Consider the following 17139-nt stretch of genomic DNA (forward strand, 5'->3'; position numbering starts at 1 on the left):
TTAATTGTTTCTCTTTATTAATTGCTCCCTGTTGTTTAACTCTGGCCTAACAAGGATTACGTAACATTTGGGGAAATATATGCAGCCCAGCAGCCCAGCACTAGAGGCCACAATGGAGAAAACCTCCACAGCCACCATGTATTTGCCTTTGGTGCTCAGGTAGGATGGAACAAAGGAGAGCCACACACTGCAGAAAATCAGCATGCTGAACGTGAGACATTTGGCCTCATTGAAACTGCTGGGGAGCTTCCTGGAATAAAAAGCTACTGTGAAACTGGCAGCTGCCATAAAGCCCATGTATCCCAGGACACAGTAGAACAGGGTATCTGAGCCTTCATTGCACTGCAGGATGATTTCCTCAAATTCTGAATGGGTGTCAACATCAGGGAAAGGGGGAAATGTGAAGATCCACACTATGCAGATGCCTGCTTGAATCAGGGAACAAGAAAGAACAATGGAGGTGGCCAGTCGTCTTCCCACCCATTTCCTCATCCTGGATCCTGGCTTGGTGGCCATGAAAGCCAGAACCACCGTGATGGTTTTTGCCAGCACAGAAGACACAGCCACTGAGAAGATGATGCCAAAACTAATTTGTCGGAGGAGACATATTATATTGCCAGGTGCAACGAGGAACTGTAGTGAGCAAAGGAAGCAGAGGAGGAGGGAGAGGAGTAGAACATAGGTGAGATTTCGGTTATTGGCTTTGACGATGGGAGAATGGTGATACTTCAAAAACGTTGCCAGCACCCCAAGTGTGCAGAGAGAAAAGAAAAGTACCAGGGTAACTAAACTTATTCCCATTGGTTCTTCATAGGACAAGAAAGAGATTTTCTTGGGTATACAAGAATCTTGGTCCTTATTTGGATATTGATCTTCTGGGCATTTTGAACAGTCATCCATGTCTAGAATTTAAATATATAAATCCATATACATTTGACCTATGGTCATACTATTATTGGTATCATTATATAGATTTTTTTTCTGGAAGCAAGACTGGCTGGGACAGTATCCACTGCACTGTATTCAGGGCATAATGAACACAGGAGAACATGGGAATTCTCCTGTGTTATAGGAGAGAATGTTACTTACTGATTATTCATTTCATGTTGCTTATATATTATTTGTGCTCCAAATTGGCTGTCTCTATGTATTTCTTGAGCTTTATTCCTACATCAGTCTTCAACAAGGTCTTCTAGAGAGCATTATTGAAAATAATATAAATATAAATAAATATAATAGGTTTGTCTTCCTATCAGATAATTTATGTTTAATATTCTTCTATTTTTATATTTCTGTATGAAATTAATTAAAATTAATGCTCACATCCATAAATACAAGTTTTGCTGAAGGAAAAGGAGGAAAGCTGTTCCCTATTCCCCTTATATGAGAAATTTCTGAACCTTTCTGAATCAAGTGGAACAGATTTTGTGAAAGTTAGAGTGATATATTGTTAAAAAAGGGGATCATAATTCAGTGTAAGAGAAACAGAACCCTTTACATGTAGTCCTTTTACCAACTGCCTCAGACATCGGCTGTTGGGTGTTACAACAGTGATGAAAAAATAACTTTGTGATCAATGCCTGCATTTACAAGCTTAGCAGTGTCTCTCTCTCTCTCTCTCACTCATGTATGTGCCATTACAGTCAGCTAGTAGGTGTTGTCCTGTGCCTGGCCCATTTTTTTCCCCACCTCAGAGAGCAGAGAGATTTTTTTTTTAATTTTTTAAATTTATTTATTATTAAATTTGTGTGCATATTATTAGATTTCCTAAACAAGCAATCTCTTCCTGAGCTGCTTTTCTCCACAGTGCAGCACTTCCCTAAAAGGTGCTAACCACAATTTAACAAGCCTGACACTGACAGGACCCTAATCAGTTTCACACTAAAGGCTTTTGTTTGCCTGCTAAGTGGCTGGCAGCTTGCAGCCATCAGCGTACCTGGGAAACAGTTGGTGCTAGTGTCTTCTTTTCAATGTGTATTCTCTATTGTGTGCCTGCTTACTCTCTTGTAACCCCTTCCTCTCCAATCAACAAACATCAGTCTGTTCTTGCTAATTATCCCAGCACCAGGATGAGCATAGACAGGGAATATAATTCAGCTCCCATTTTTATATGTTCATGGATCTGCCTGGGGAGACCTGCAGAACCATAAGGCAACTTGGTTCACAATGCCTCTTACCCTTCTGGCTTGACATTTTCTCTTTGGGACATGGAAGGCAATCATAGCAGCAAAACGGCTTCCCCTCTTGCTTTCTCCTGAAAGAACCAGGGAGGCAGCTCTCCGTGCACACAGAAACAGGTAGGGTCTGCCCAATAAATGAAACAAGGAAAATGTTAGTATTCAATCACGTACTTTAAAAAAAAACTAGTAAAATCTTGGTTGACCAATATTGTACAAATAATGCTAATTGTAAGGATTTGGGTTTGTTTCATCAACCTTATCATAATTATTCAAGATTTCATTCTTTTTTCAGTTCTACCAATTATACAGGTAACCTTGTTTTTTCTAAACTGGGAAAATATGTTAGGCTGAGACCACTCCTCAGCACTGAAATTATTTCAGTGGGAGTCATCAAAACTGAAGTCTTTTGTCAAGACACTGAAAAGTATCCAGTTTTACTGTAGGATAATCCATTTTCAGGTAGGAATTATAAGTTATTAGCCAACAAACTGAAGAAAAAAAACAAGGAAAGAGAATGAATAGATTCCTCCTCCTCCTCCTCTTCCTCCTCCTCCCCCTCCTCCTCCTCCTCCTCTCCTCCTTCTCCTTCTCCTTCTCCTTCTCCTTCTCCTTCTCCTTCTCCTTCTCCTTCTCCTTCTCCTTCTCCTTCTCCTTCTCCTTCTTCTTCAATCCTAATGGCAAATTACTTTGGAGTACCAGAGAATTTTTTTTTAAGATTTCAGATAATAGATAGATAGAAAGCTAGAGAGATAAGGCTATATTTCCTTCAAACTTTAAATAAATTATATTTAACCCTGTTGATACATTTAAATAAGTGAAATTTAACTAGTATTGTGGCTGGTGTGGGTCTTCAGAGGGCAGGAGCACAGACAGAAGCAGTTCTCTCTGAAGATGCCGGTCACAGATGCTGGCAAAACGTTAGGAAACAAAACTTCCAGAACACGGCCACACAGCCCGGAAGTCCCACATCAGCCATTGTATTCAGGCCGTGAAAGCTTTCGACAATACATTTACTAGTATTACTCAAGACTAAAATGATTTTTGTAATGCCTGAATTATATCTGATGAACTGAAGGAAGAGGAAAACTGGTAAATCTCCAGATATCATTAATTTTCCAAAGAATTTAGAAAACATTTAATGATTATTAGCTCAATATTCTTTTTTCACCTTTTCATATTTTAAGTGGTGGAGAGGTATAAAAATCATGAAAAGAAATGTAAATAGCATTGTTAGTCAAATCAGGTAAAAATCCAGAAGCCATTCCTATGAACATGCACTAGCTGATCTGAAACAATGGGTCATTGATTTAGAGCTGTAGTTAGATTTATCAGTTTTACCTAGAAACATCTGTTTGAGTCATTTTGCACATTTTCTCTGATTAGCCAGATACTTAAACTGTATAATGATTCTGAAATTCAGAAGAGCTTTATCCTTGGCTAGATTTAATGCCCTCCCAATAGTTGTTATTGAAAGGAGATACCAAAACATCCCTTTTGAATGGAGACTGCATCCATGTGGTGAAGGTATAATTGAAACAAGGAAACATGTTATTTTGTATTGTTCCCTCTATGCAGGTGCTCACCAGGAATTATTACCTCCATTCTTCACTAAGCATCCTGGTCATTCTGACTTGTTTTATCTTAAGTTGTTACTATCATATCAATCTGATTCCATTTTGATGACCACAGCTAAGTACTGCTTTATAGTTTGTACAGTATGGCGTACTGTATCTCGTCTAATTTTTCTTACATATTTTAGAATTTTATGTGTTTCTCTTTTTTATCCTAATTAATTGTAATTCTTTTATTATTATTATTATTTCCTGGTCTATGATCAAATAAAAATTGATTAATTGATTGACTAGATCAATCTTTGTAAGTTTTTTAGAAAATAGATTGGCAAAATTGGCTCCTGAATATATTAATGAAAAACACACTAGAGGTAGATATCTAACAGAATTGTTATATAAACTGATATCACTAGAATAAAAAATCTTTTTAAAAGCTTTGAAATTATTTTGTTAGTTATTGCAAAAAGCCTTTGATAAACTTAACCTGTCTAACCTATTTTCTTCCTGAAAGCATATGAATTTTGGAAGCAACTTTCTACAAACAAATTATACTTTATATTATGATACAAAAATATCCTTTAAGATTAAATAGTAGATAATCTCTCTTAATTAACATTGCATGAGGACAAAGCAAAGATATCTTCTCTCCCAATTACTTTTTTTCTTTTGCTGTAGAAGAGTGATGGAACCTCTTGCAATTAAAAGTATATAGTTTAACCATTTCTCTGCTTATGATGTAGCTCTAGTATCTTAAGGCCCTAACAAGTTCAAAATTAATGAATCTTTCTCAGAAGTCTTGCAATTTGTCAGGCAATTTGACAAATATTTTCCCTAATTTGGAAATGACGGGTCATAATATAAAAAAAAAAAATTGCAAAAAGATTTACAGAATTTATCAGGCATAATAATTAGCACAAAATACCTCAGGTTTAGAGGAGTGATCAGACGTAAAAAACAAGGGAAATATACTGAAAAAGGGGTCAGAATATCTAAAAGTTAAATGAGTTTTTATCTTTTGATGGTTTAAAAATTGAATTAAAACTTATGTAAATATTGATTAACATAGTAATTTTTGGACAGCTGCATGGAAAAATAAGTTGCAGCTGAATGTAGGGAAAGTTTTCTGAGGTAGCTTCATACATGGTATTTGAAAGCTAGAAGATTGAGTTTAATAATAGCAGGAACAAGTCCAAAGTGTTGCTGCTGTGCCCTCTCATGCAAGATTAAATGAGAATAGAGTTATTAACAGGGAGACCTGGCCTTCAGGAGAAACAGCCAGAAACCAAGGCTTCTGAATACCTGGCAATTTGGTTTTCAGGTTATTGACAATACCTCAGTTCAAACCATTGAAAACCTCACTCAGAGGCTTTATGTAGTTGTTAAACCATGTGGCACCCTTCAGAAGAGCAGCCTCTAGGAATATCTTGCCTCTCCCACGGCTAAAGACTGGAGCAATGGATGCAGAAAAGAAAGCCTTGTAGGCATTCCAGAAAGATAATATGGTTGATGGCATCCTTGATGAGTGTCATAACTCAACTTAACTACAGAATTAATGATCCATTAGTAATTGCTTCAGTGAAAGTATTAGAAAAATACATTTTGTTCAATTTATTTGAAATTCATTTTTTTATAATAATTTGTTTCAAAAATTTAATTTGTGTTTTTTCCCCCACACATCTGAGAAAAACAATATGATTGGTTCATTATTATTGGAATAGAAAATGAATACTGTCAGATAGCAAACAATAGTTATTATGTATTTATTTCAATTTGTTATAGACACCCAACTCTGACAGACTCAAAGTGACATATGAAACAAATGTTAAAAAAGCAATAAAACAATTAAAAACATTTCATAAAGCATGCTTAAAAATGGACCTAGATTAATTCATTTTGGCAGCCTTTTTAAAAACAAAACAAAACATTATTATTATATTTTATTTTTCTAAACTTCATCAAGAGCCAGAGCTGAGGCTGGGTTTTTGAGAGAAAGGAGAAAGAGAGTTGTCTTTTCTGCTGATAAGGCATATTATCTCCCCCAAATACCAAAAAGCAGTGGACAATCTTTTCCTAATTATTTCTGCTTATCAGTTGTTTTAACAAACTCTATCATGAAACCTAAATGGTCACACATACCCCATTCTCCATCAATGAAGTAAAATTTTAATATCATATAATAACCCTAGAAACAGTATTGAATATGTGAAGCATTTTGCGGTTCTCAGAACTCATTAGGTATTTTTAAAAAAGAAGGATTCACTATGATTTATAAATCTACTTCAGAAATTGGATTCAGTCAAAACCTCATCAGATCAAAGCATTCTTTCTATGATTTACATGTTCTTAATATTTATGCAAAGTATTGGAGAAATAAAAATTAACAGTTTTCCAATATATATATATTTGTACCGTACTCTAGGTGCATAAGCTTAGAAATAAAATGTAATAAGTCTAGAAACTACATATATAGAGAAAATACAAAAACACACACAAACACACTATATCCATTACTATTCTGTGTGTGTATATGTACTGTGTGCATGCCTTCTAGTCCCACTTAACTGCCAACAACTGCTGACCTAGTCCCTGAAGTTTTCTTGGCAATATTTTTTGAATGGTTTTACCACTGCCTCCTTCCTAGGGCTGAGAGACAGTGACTGGCCCAACATCACCCAGTTGGCTTCATGCCTAAGGCAGGAACTCTAGCCTTGTGGCTTAACCACTACACCAAACTGGCCCTTGTCCTTTACAATAATGTAGGTACAAAAACATCATATATCTTCCTTGACTTTTTAAGCTTTACAGCAACATATGCTTGGAAAACCAATACTAATTTATGTAATCGATTAGGTATCCCATCTTTCTGAAAGTTTGAATTGTTACCTTGCTTACAGTTCCTCACAACATTTCATATTCTTTTTATATTAATTGATATAGAGCTACTCTTTGGATATCACCCCGATCATTCAAATAAAATGACTTGCGTTCAGAACCTACCTCATTGAAGGTGCTGGGCCAGGTGATGGCTTCCTCATGAATGGTGAACCTTTTGTCTTCACCAGCCCAGGGAAGCAGCTTCCCAACTTTCACTCGATGGAAGGACTGGTTTGGGAATGTGACCCAGTTCTCAATATCCAGTCCTGTAACCAGTTTTCCATTCTCATCAAAGGAAATTTCATCCCCAATACTGTTATTAAATGAGACTCTTTTTAAAAAGAAGTGAAGCTAAATAAGAAAAAAACATATGCAAAAATAAAGTATGGTTAACGTATAGAACTATGTGATACCATATATATCCTTTTACTTGAAACATTTTACATATATGGCAGACTGTTCCTACTCTAATGTGCTAGTGTTTCTCTCAAGGATGGTTATCTATAGTCCTTAATCAAAAATCACTCCTTTACAGTCTACTAACTTTCAATAATTAAAAATAATCCCACCCAAGAAAACCATACATATTTTAATATACAAAAATATAAGTTATTGGGAAAATGTGTTATTTAACAAATAAATATAATCAATCTTTCGTTATTTTTGCAAGAACTTTAAGAAGTTTCTCTCCTTGCTACTATTAGGGAGAAACTGATCAGGGAAGATCAGATCACGTTAATATCTAAAGGAACTTTTAAAATTAATCAGCCACAGAAAGGAACAGGCAAGGGCTGGATTTACTTTCCAAAATGTCAACACTATCTTTCTCTAATGTTAAAAACTCTGCCATTGATGCATTTTGACTCAGCAAATAATGAAATCCATAAAAATGAATGTGTCCATTTTTATTGGTTCTATAAGAAGCCATGATGGGGAAGGGAAGACAAAGATTGTGTTACTGATAGATTTCTTCTCCGGCGAGAATGATCCTTACAATCAGGTTATTAAATCATACAGGGATGTGTGGGCTGATTAAGAGGGGGAGTGGAGGAAGGCAAAAATAGATTGTGTGCAGTTTAAGTCAGATTGAGGGCATACATAAGAATATAGATTCTGGAAAATGCTGCAGTTGTTGTCTGAGCAAGTGGTTGCTCTGGTCTTCAGACTAAGAGATTGAAAAATAGAGAGACTGCCAATTGTAATATTTGTTTCTCTCTTCTCTTTTTTTCTCTTCTCTCTTCTCCCTTCTCTCTTCTTTCTTCATTCTTCCTTTCTCTCAATGAATGTCTCCCTCCTTTTGCCTTTAAATGTTTGGTTGGGCTGCACATAGTTGCTTTCTGAGTCTTCTTGCTAAACTGACTTATTTATGAACAGCTTCTAGATTTTATGCATAATCTGTCTGTGACAAATGCTTAAACATTTCTGGTGACTCCATAATTTTTGCTTTTCTGGCCTTATTCTCTGCACAGTCCACTTCAAACAGTCCATTATCTTTAAGACTGCTTTTCACTACATTTGACTGGCTTTTGTTTACTTACTGACTGTGTTCCTTGTGTGCAGGGGAGAAATACAATTTGGATGCAGGCTGGTTAGTTTTTCGACCATACTCTTGTGAGGACAAAGGGCAAGATCTGTTCCATCTCTCACTTCTAATGCATGGACTAGAGACTCAGAAATTTCTGGTAGTGAGTTTACAAGCAGAAGAATAAATATTTCTGTTTATATACTTCTATTCTGCTTTTCAAGATGTCTTCTCATTTCTTGCATTTCATTCACATGCTAATTCAGTTCTTCTTCTTCATATCCCTCATTTCATAACCTCCTAAAAAGACATCTTCTTGAAAGCATGGTCCTTTTCTAATACAGTGTGAAAGGGATTTCCAAATATGCTTGGACTGATCTAAATCTCATAGATGATTAGAGATCAGATTATGCTCCCCTAGGCAGATAATTCCTGTCATCTGTAGTGCCCAAGGTTATTTGATTCCACTCTGCACTCATGGGGCCTTCTTTGTCTAGTACAAAGACAATGCATTGTGGCCTTTAACAGAAATAAACCTTGCTATAGAAAATAGTTACCATATATGCATGTGTCCAAAGAATGAAGCTGTTTTAGTCTTTTTATGTATACGGTTTTTTTGTATAGTTTGATTTTCTTAGCTAATTTCATGTAGATATTTATATTTTTAACTGTTTTGAGGTTTGATTTTGATTGTGAGCTGTCCAGAGTTACCCTCTGGGGGAGATGGGTGGCATAGAAAATAAATAAATAAAGAAAGAAATAAACAAACAAACAAACAAACAAACATACCTGCCATGGCTGACGATCCTGAAGATTGAGTTTTCTGACATTCAACTTTCTCCTGTGCTGTTGCTGGCCCAACTTCATGACATGTAAAGCATGTGCCATAGCATACACTGCATTGTATATGCTGTAACTATGACTGGTCATCCTCATTTCGAAAAAAGCCCCAGGAAGGCTCTCCAGTTTCTCCTTCCCTGTACAGATATCCTCCATTTCCTCATTTCCAGATGGATTTGGAAATACACAGCCAAATGCATGCTCCCATACATCTTTGATGAAACCATCTTCTTTCAATGAGAAATGATTTCTTGTCTGGAGAAAATGTTGGAATTCTGTAACTTCATTGGAGGAAGCTGCAAAGGTCAGAGCACCATGAAGGACTTGGATGTCCCAGCTTCTATGATAAAAGAATGATGCAAGACCCTTTTGGGACGCCAAGATCCACACCTTACCTTTTGGCTTTATAGAAACTACTTCCATTTCAGGTAGATATAACAACCATCTTAAATTTAAAAGATAATTATCATTGATTATGACAGCATTGGCTTTGCTATTAATAAAAAGATGAAAGGTTTCAACAAGCCATTTCAAACTATCAAAATAATTGTTGATATAAACTGGTCTGAATTGTTCCAAGAAGGCAATGCAGATGCCATGGAGAGAAAACTTGGAAAAGACTAGGTGCTCAAATTTTCCACCAAGCTCTTTCACAAGTACCCCAACCCAAGTCCACCTGAAGTGCAAAAGTAGTCGAATAATCCCCCTGTAATAAAGTTCTTCACCTGGAACCATCTGGTAGTAGAAAGGGCTTTCATTTGAAGAAGAGCCAGTTGGGAACTATGAAAATAAAAATTAGATAATGAAGAGATTGGTAAAACATGATTACAAAAGAAATTGTGTATCCTCCCTAAATTTAGATTTCTAAAATATCTCACATATTTCCTGTGCACAAGATACTTATGAGACTATGGTTGGACTGGATGATCTTTTTGTTCACTTCCAAATCTACAATTCTATAATTATCTGAATTCCCGTCCCCTGAATTGGCTTCCATAAAGTCCCTGACATCTGAATCCCTGCTGTGGCTTATTATTTATATAGGTATTTACTTACTTATTTATGTACTTAGAGTACTTTTATCTTGCCCCAGGTTCAAAGGATTCTGAACTACTTGGAAAAAAGTACTTGGAAAAAAGACTTTTATGAACTGCAACTGCTTATGGGCTTCTTGGTTTAGAATGTTCAATTGGGGAGTTCTTACATTGCATCTCCAAGGATAGTCCTGTCAATTCCTCTTCATGTATCTCTTCTTCTCAGGTTACAATGTGATACTGGGGGAAAGGGACAAAACATCCAGGGGGACTTACTAGAGACAGGAAAGATTTTTCTGCTGCACCATAAATCGAAATGAGGCTTCTGATTCTGCTCATGTTGCATCGGCTGTAATTATTCAGTATGGTTTTAAATTCAAGGATATCCTTTCATTTTACTGAAATATATTCTTCATTAAGGTTTAGTGTGAATCCAGTATGGATTCTTTCCTTGTTCATATCTCACAACAACCTTCATACTCTGTATTAACTTTTATCATCATTCTTTATTCCTCTGTTTATTTTTAAGGTTCTTTCCAGGTTTTTAATAATGTTACTTGTTTGTTATTTTATTTTCTTGCACTTAATCATGTTTTTATTTTTTTCTTTCAAGTATAGATTCTCTATATATGTAATACAATGCTATATGAATATTAATTTGAGTTCCTATGCCGGTTCTACATCAGTGAGCAATATTAGAAAATATGAAAAATATTTAACTATAGAAAAGTTAAGTACTAGATATTTGTCAATAAGTAAAGGTTATAAAATGAATTGGTATTGGGAGAATATTGATAAGTGGGCCAAAACAAAATTAATGGATGAAGTTAGTATCAATGTAAAAGGGCTATTATTATTTAGTGGACTCCACTATGCTTGTATAGAAAAGGATTGTCAAAAACAGCATTTTGTTGGAGTTGTAATAAGGACAATGCCTCCTTAAAGTATATGTTTTTACAATGTCCTATACTGACTAGGTTTTGGGAGAAAGTAATGGACTATATAAATATGATTGTGCAACAAAACCTAAAATTTTCAGACAATAATATTCTTTTGAACTATTTACCTAGTACATGGAATTTGACATCTGGACAAAGTAAATGGATTCTCTGTGCCCTTACTATGGCCAGAAGACTGATATTGCAATTTTGGAAAGATAAATGTATGGCCCCATTCACTCAATGGATTGAAGACCTGATTGTGCTTTCCACTTATGAGTGGATTGCCTATAGATGTAGACTTTGTATGGACAAGTATAGTAAAATATGGGACTCATTTATACAAAATACGGTAGGTTAAAAAAATATGATAGTCACAGAAATATATTGGAAATATATATGCATCTGAATAATATTTTTATTATATATAAAAAACTATTTACTGTTATAATCATATACTATGCTAAGCTTTTTATTTTCTTTGTTGTATTTTTGTCACTTTTTCATAATAGCACTTTTTAATGTTTCTTTTCCTTCTTCTTGATAGTGTATTATTATTCTTGTGCTTTGTTTTTTTCTTTTTTATTGCTAATTAAAAAGCAATAAATATATTTTTAAAAAGCTTCCATCATGATGACCCCACTTCAAAGCAGTATTATGACTGAGCTCTGGATGAAGAGAGAGAAGACCCTGGTGCAAGATTTCAACCACGACTGCCCACTGGTTAACTTTGGGCCAGTTCCACTTTCTTAACCCAACCTACCTCATGTGATGGTTGTAGAGAACTATACAGGTAGTCCTCACTTACCTGTTCCTGCCTAATAGGTTATTTTTAATGATCATTAATGGTTAATCTTTGAACCTTAATAACAGGCACCACAAATTCTGATATTGAATTTGTTTTATTTTAGGATAGATTAGATATGTTTTCTTAAATTTGCTCCACAGAGAAAAGTACATGAACATTTATCATATCTTAAGGTCTTGCAATCCCCTACATCTGAAAAGACAAAGCTAATCCATCTTACCTGTGGAACTTTGTAAGTGTCTAAAATATCTACCATATCAAGAGAGATTCCAGGATCAATAGTCCAGACAACCGATATCAGTTTATTCAGGATGCCACACTTGTAATTGGGAACAAATCTGTTCTGACTGGAGAAAAGTTCCATTGTGGCATGATATGTCTCTGCCCCAGCATAGCTGTCATAGATTCTGAAGCCCAAGGTGATGTTAGGTAAAAGCTGGAGGTCTTCATTGATCTTTTTCACAGCAAATATCATGGTCAAGACATGCTGATAATATTTAGTCAGGACTCTGCAAGGGGAATTACATGCTGTGTCAAAAGAAATTTTGCACCTGGAAAGGGCAGTGAAACTGAACTCCACAAAAAAAAAAGGTCACAGAAACCAATAATCACTCTTTCATGTTAGCTATTTAATAGATTAAGCTCCAACAAAGTAATGATTTAGAAGGTAATAGTCACTGTTTCATGTTAATTTTGATTTTTATATTATTATTCAGTATAAATATTGTGGAATTATTTTTGAGGGGAATAATCACAGGTTTTTTAAAAAAATGTCTTTACTATTTTTAAGCAATTCTAATTATGTGAAGCTGACCAGAATCGTATATCATGGACATTAGCATTGTACATCTGGGAAGTAAACTTGGATTACTAATTTTTTCATACACTAAAAATGGTTTAATTTTAATTTAAATAACTGCAAAGAAATGGCAAAAATAGCATTTTATAATTTAAATTTATAATTTAGTCTCGCTTCATCAAGATATATGTAGAACACTACATATTTCTTGTTGAAGCACAAGCAACAATGACTTTTATAGCATCACAAACCCTTGTTAAGTAATCTATAAATTGAAGCTTTTTCTATTATGTTATTAAACAATTCAAAACTCTCTGAATACTAGAAACTCTACTAAAATTTAACCAAAATTCAAAGAGTTTTTCTTCTCTAACAACATCTGTAAAAATTGGTGGTACTGATGTGATGTTTATGACCTTGATAAGCTTTGTTGTAAGAACTTCTTGTAATGGAGAAACTGGGTGAAAAATAATTAAGAGGACTAAGAAAGGCAGAATGAGGATTTTACCAATATAATAACACTGAGAGAATATGGTTCTCCTGTCAGCTCCTCCCCCCAATTAAAGAACAACAACTTTTAATTCGTAAGAAAATTATTCCTGGAAAAAACCTGCATGTCTCATTTCCTGAGATAAAATATGATGTACCTCTGACTGAACAGTGTTATTCCTATGGTTCAGTGCAATTTCACATCTTCTGCAGAGTCAGTTTTAGAGGCTGATACTGTAATTCCAATACCAAAGGAAGGGACTGGGTGGGGAGCAGGCATTCCTGTCTTGTCAGAATCTATTAGCCATGAGATATTGAATGATTAGTTTGATTTTATTTTTTTAATGATGTAAGGAACATAGGTTCTAGCTATTGGTTTCCTTTAGAAAGTGCAATAAAATAATTTATCAGCTGAAAAATTAAACTTTAAACTTTAATTAACATCTCAGTTAAACTTTACCTGGGAAAGATTATTTTTTAATCACTATAACTAATTATGACACATAGAATAGGTGTACTAAAGAATTTTATCTAGATTGATATAGACTATAGAAAGAAAATAATGTCTTACAGGGATTCACCAACAAGAGAATTATGGGGAATTTCCTCAAAGCTTTCTATGTCTGTGGTTATGAAGACAAAAGAAGTAATGCCGCCAATGATCAGGTCACCTGGTTGGAAATATTTGTGAACAATTGGGATAGGATCTCGGATGCTGCATTTTATTAGTCGAGCCTTGCAAACCATATGTGGCAATAGCAGTAGGAGAAGAATCAATATCATCACAATAAATATCAATCCCACTTTGACAAAGATACTCTCACTTCCGTATAATGCTTAAGAATCCTCAAAATTGGACGAGCTTGAACAAAATCTCAATCTGTTCTTTATATGACCTCCATTCTGTTCTGAGTCTCAGAATAGAAATGATTCTGAAAGATCATTCTGATAATATCTTACCTGCCCCTAAACTCTAAAATATTTAAAATGTCCATCAGCACTTTGTCCTCATTCTTCCAAGTATACTAATTTGTCAGTCAGGGATTTGAGGAACAGCAAAGTTAATAATAGTCTTTTTGGTAATTATAAAGGAAAGAGGAAATTGCAACTTTTAAATTTCAATGTCTAGCCTTTGAATGAAATAATAAGGATGGAATGAGTCAATAAGGCATCATATAATGAAAGAAAGTTTTCGGAGATGAAGGGAAGTTAGAAGTGGTAAAGATGGAGAAATTCATGCTGCATTCTAAATTCTAATTTTTTTTAGCCGAAAAAAAAAATGTTCCAGAAAATGTGGGAGCATAAACATAGCACCTCTGTGAGGAAGATAAGTTTTTAGAGGCTGCCAAATCATGTACAGAGCTGAGGGAAGATTTCCCCACTCCTCTGTACAGAATGAAGACACATGCTCAGGATGAAAGATCCAAATCAAAGGTATAGAAACCTTTGGGTGATGCCCCATGGTGCGCCACCGAAAGGTTTTTATACATTTCAATCAGCAGGAAACATTAATCACAACTCTTATTGGCTAAAACAAATCCATGAGCATATTACATCATGCACATGAGTACTAAAACTAATACCCCATAATAATATTGGGGGGGGTATTAGCATTTCATGTTTACTCCTAGGGGTGCATACCTTACTATTATAATGAGGCAACGGGTACTATAGTTGAACTTTATCTCAACACTTCCTCCTTTTCTAGTCATGTATCAAATCAAAAAAACAAGCCAAAATGGCACAGGAAATTCCTAATACACAGACAGCTTATCAACAGCAAATTCCTAATATAGAAACAGCTTGTCGGTTTTGCTGCAGAATTCCAGTAACAGGCCCATAGGAGTGTCTTTGAACCAACAGCACATCCTGTGATCATTATTCTTAGCCTTAGCCCACTTAGATTTTAAAATTAACAAACATTCTTTCTGGTCTATCTGGTCAATGTTGTGTTATTCTTGATTACTGCTATATGTGTTTAAAACAGGTACATGAGGAATATTTCAATTTTTTTTTTCACCAAAATTCTCTCAGTCTAGGACCTGACAGAGTTAATATTGTCTGAAGTAATTATCATTGTTGCTATGTTACTGTTTTCATCATACCAAGATACAAAGCTTGTCAGGCATTTTGATGCTTTCATATTACAGGCTATAATTTATTTATTATTTACTATTTATTTATTTATAAATTGAATCTCTTAAATCAAATCACAGCCCTCTTTAAAACAATCTGAATTGTGGCTAATTGAGGAAGACTTATTCCACTTATTTCAAGCTGGAATGCTTCCAAGAATTTTCTCTTCAACACATGCATCACAAAAGAATCCATAGAATATCAATATCAAGGATGAAGATAATGGAAATTTAAATGAAGGAATACTACATGAGAGAAAAAAATCAAAATAGGAGTTTTTGTGTCTCTACTATTTTTTTTCCCTTTCTTTCTTAATTTTTCCTAGCTGTTTATTCAATGTCTAAACAACAGCATACCAAAACATGATCCATGTCAAGGCATCTTCATGCCTTCCCATTATGGACTAGGAACAAACTTTTTTCTTTTTTCTTTTCTTTTCTTTTCTTTTCTTTTCTTTTCTTTTCTTTTCTTTTCTCCCTGAGATTGGATCTTGATTCTCTAAGTGAATTGAATGCAAGCAAATCTTCCTCAAAATACGAGCTGAATCCTAAAATGGACCTTAATTTTCAATTTTAATTGAGCAAGGGCTAATTTAACAAGGCTTTGCTCATATGCCAAAAACCACTCCTAAAAGTTTCTGCCCCCCCATCAGTGATTTACAATGTGGAGAATTAAAAGAAAGGATATTAAAAGAGAAAAATAGTAAAAAGAGGCTATGGGTTGTATATTATTAACTACTTCTCTTTATTAGTTGCTCCCTGTTGTTTAGCTCTGGACTAACAATAATTATGTAACATTTGGGGAAATATATGCAACTTAGCAACCCAGCACTAGAGGCCACAATGGAGAAAACCTCCACAGCCACCATGTATTTCCCTTTGGTGCTCAGGTAGGATGGAATAAAGGAGAGCCACACACTGCAGAAGATCAGCATGCTGAAGGTCAGACATTTGGCCTCATTGAAACTGCTGGGGAGCTTCCTGGAGAAAATTGCTACTGTGAAACTGGCAACTGCCAGAAGGCCCATGTAGCCCAGAACACAGTAGAACATAGTAGCTGACCCTTCATTGCACTGCAGGATGATTTCCTCAATTTCTGAATGGGTGTCAATGTCAGGGAATGGCGGAAATGTGAACAACCAGACTGTGCAGATGCCTGTTTGAATCAGGGAACAAGAAAGAACAATGGAGGTGGCCAGTCCTCTTCCCACCCATTTCCTCATCCTGGATCCTGGCTTGGTGGCCATGAAAGCCAGAACCACAGTGATGGTTTTTGCCAGGACACAAGACACAGCCACGGAGAAGATGATGCCAAAGCTAATTTGTTGGAGAAGGCATATTATAGTACCTGGTGCAACAAGGAACTGCAGTGAACAAAGGAAGCAGAGGAGGAGGGAGATGAGCAGAACATAGGTTAGACTTCGGTTATTTGCCTTGACGATGGGAGTATTGTGATAGTTCAGAAATGTTGCCAGCACCCCAAGTGTGCAGAGAAAAAAGAAAACTACCAGAGTAACTAAACATATTCCCATTGGTTCTTCATAGGACAAAAATGATATTTTCTTGGGAATACATGAATCTTGGTCCTTATTTGGATATTGATCTTCTGGGCATTTCGAACAGTCATCCATGTCTGGAATTTAAATATATAAATTTATATATGTTTGTTCTATGGTCATAGTATCATTACACAGTTTTTCTGGAAGCCAGAATCTCCAGGGAGAGAATGTTACTTACTCATGATTCATTTCATGTTGCTTATATATTACTTGTGCTTCAAATTGTGTCTCTCTGTGTATTTCTTGAGTTTTATTGCTACCTGTACATCAGTCTTCAACAAGGTCTTCTAGAGAGCATTATTGAAAATAATATAAATAAAAATAAATATTTTGTCTTCCTATCAGATAAGTTATGTTTAATATTCTTCTATTTTTATATTTCTGTATGAT

The 17139-nt window shown here is 35.1% G+C and overlaps 2 protein-coding genes across 2 annotated transcripts; both read right to left on the reverse strand.

Annotated features, from left to right (window-relative positions):
* Positions 1-13802, reverse strand: LOC148215782 (vomeronasal type-2 receptor 26-like). The gene is made up of 6 exons (XM_088142495.1): positions 13627-13802; positions 11988-12276; positions 9664-9767; positions 6749-6938; positions 2178-2304; positions 1-902 (listed from the first exon to the last, which is right to left on the reverse strand). Exons 1-6 carry the CDS (start codon positions 13800-13802, stop codon positions 1-3), a joined length of 1788 nt encoding a protein of 595 aa, XP_087998621.1.
* A 2119-nt stretch (positions 13803-15921) lies between these two features.
* Positions 15922-16821, reverse strand: LOC112542962 (vomeronasal type-2 receptor 26-like). Its single transcript, XM_088142496.1, has one exon. It carries the CDS (start codon positions 16819-16821, stop codon positions 15922-15924), a length of 900 nt encoding a protein of 299 aa, XP_087998622.1.
* Positions 16822-17139: the final 318 nt, after the last annotated feature.

The sequence above is a fragment of the Python bivittatus genome, unplaced genomic scaffold (assembly GCF_059951505.1).
Source record: "Python bivittatus isolate LINGU-HERP-01145 unplaced genomic scaffold, Pbiv_v1 ctg000440_np1212, whole genome shotgun sequence".
Lineage (NCBI taxonomy): Eukaryota > Metazoa > Chordata > Lepidosauria > Squamata > Pythonidae > Python > Python bivittatus.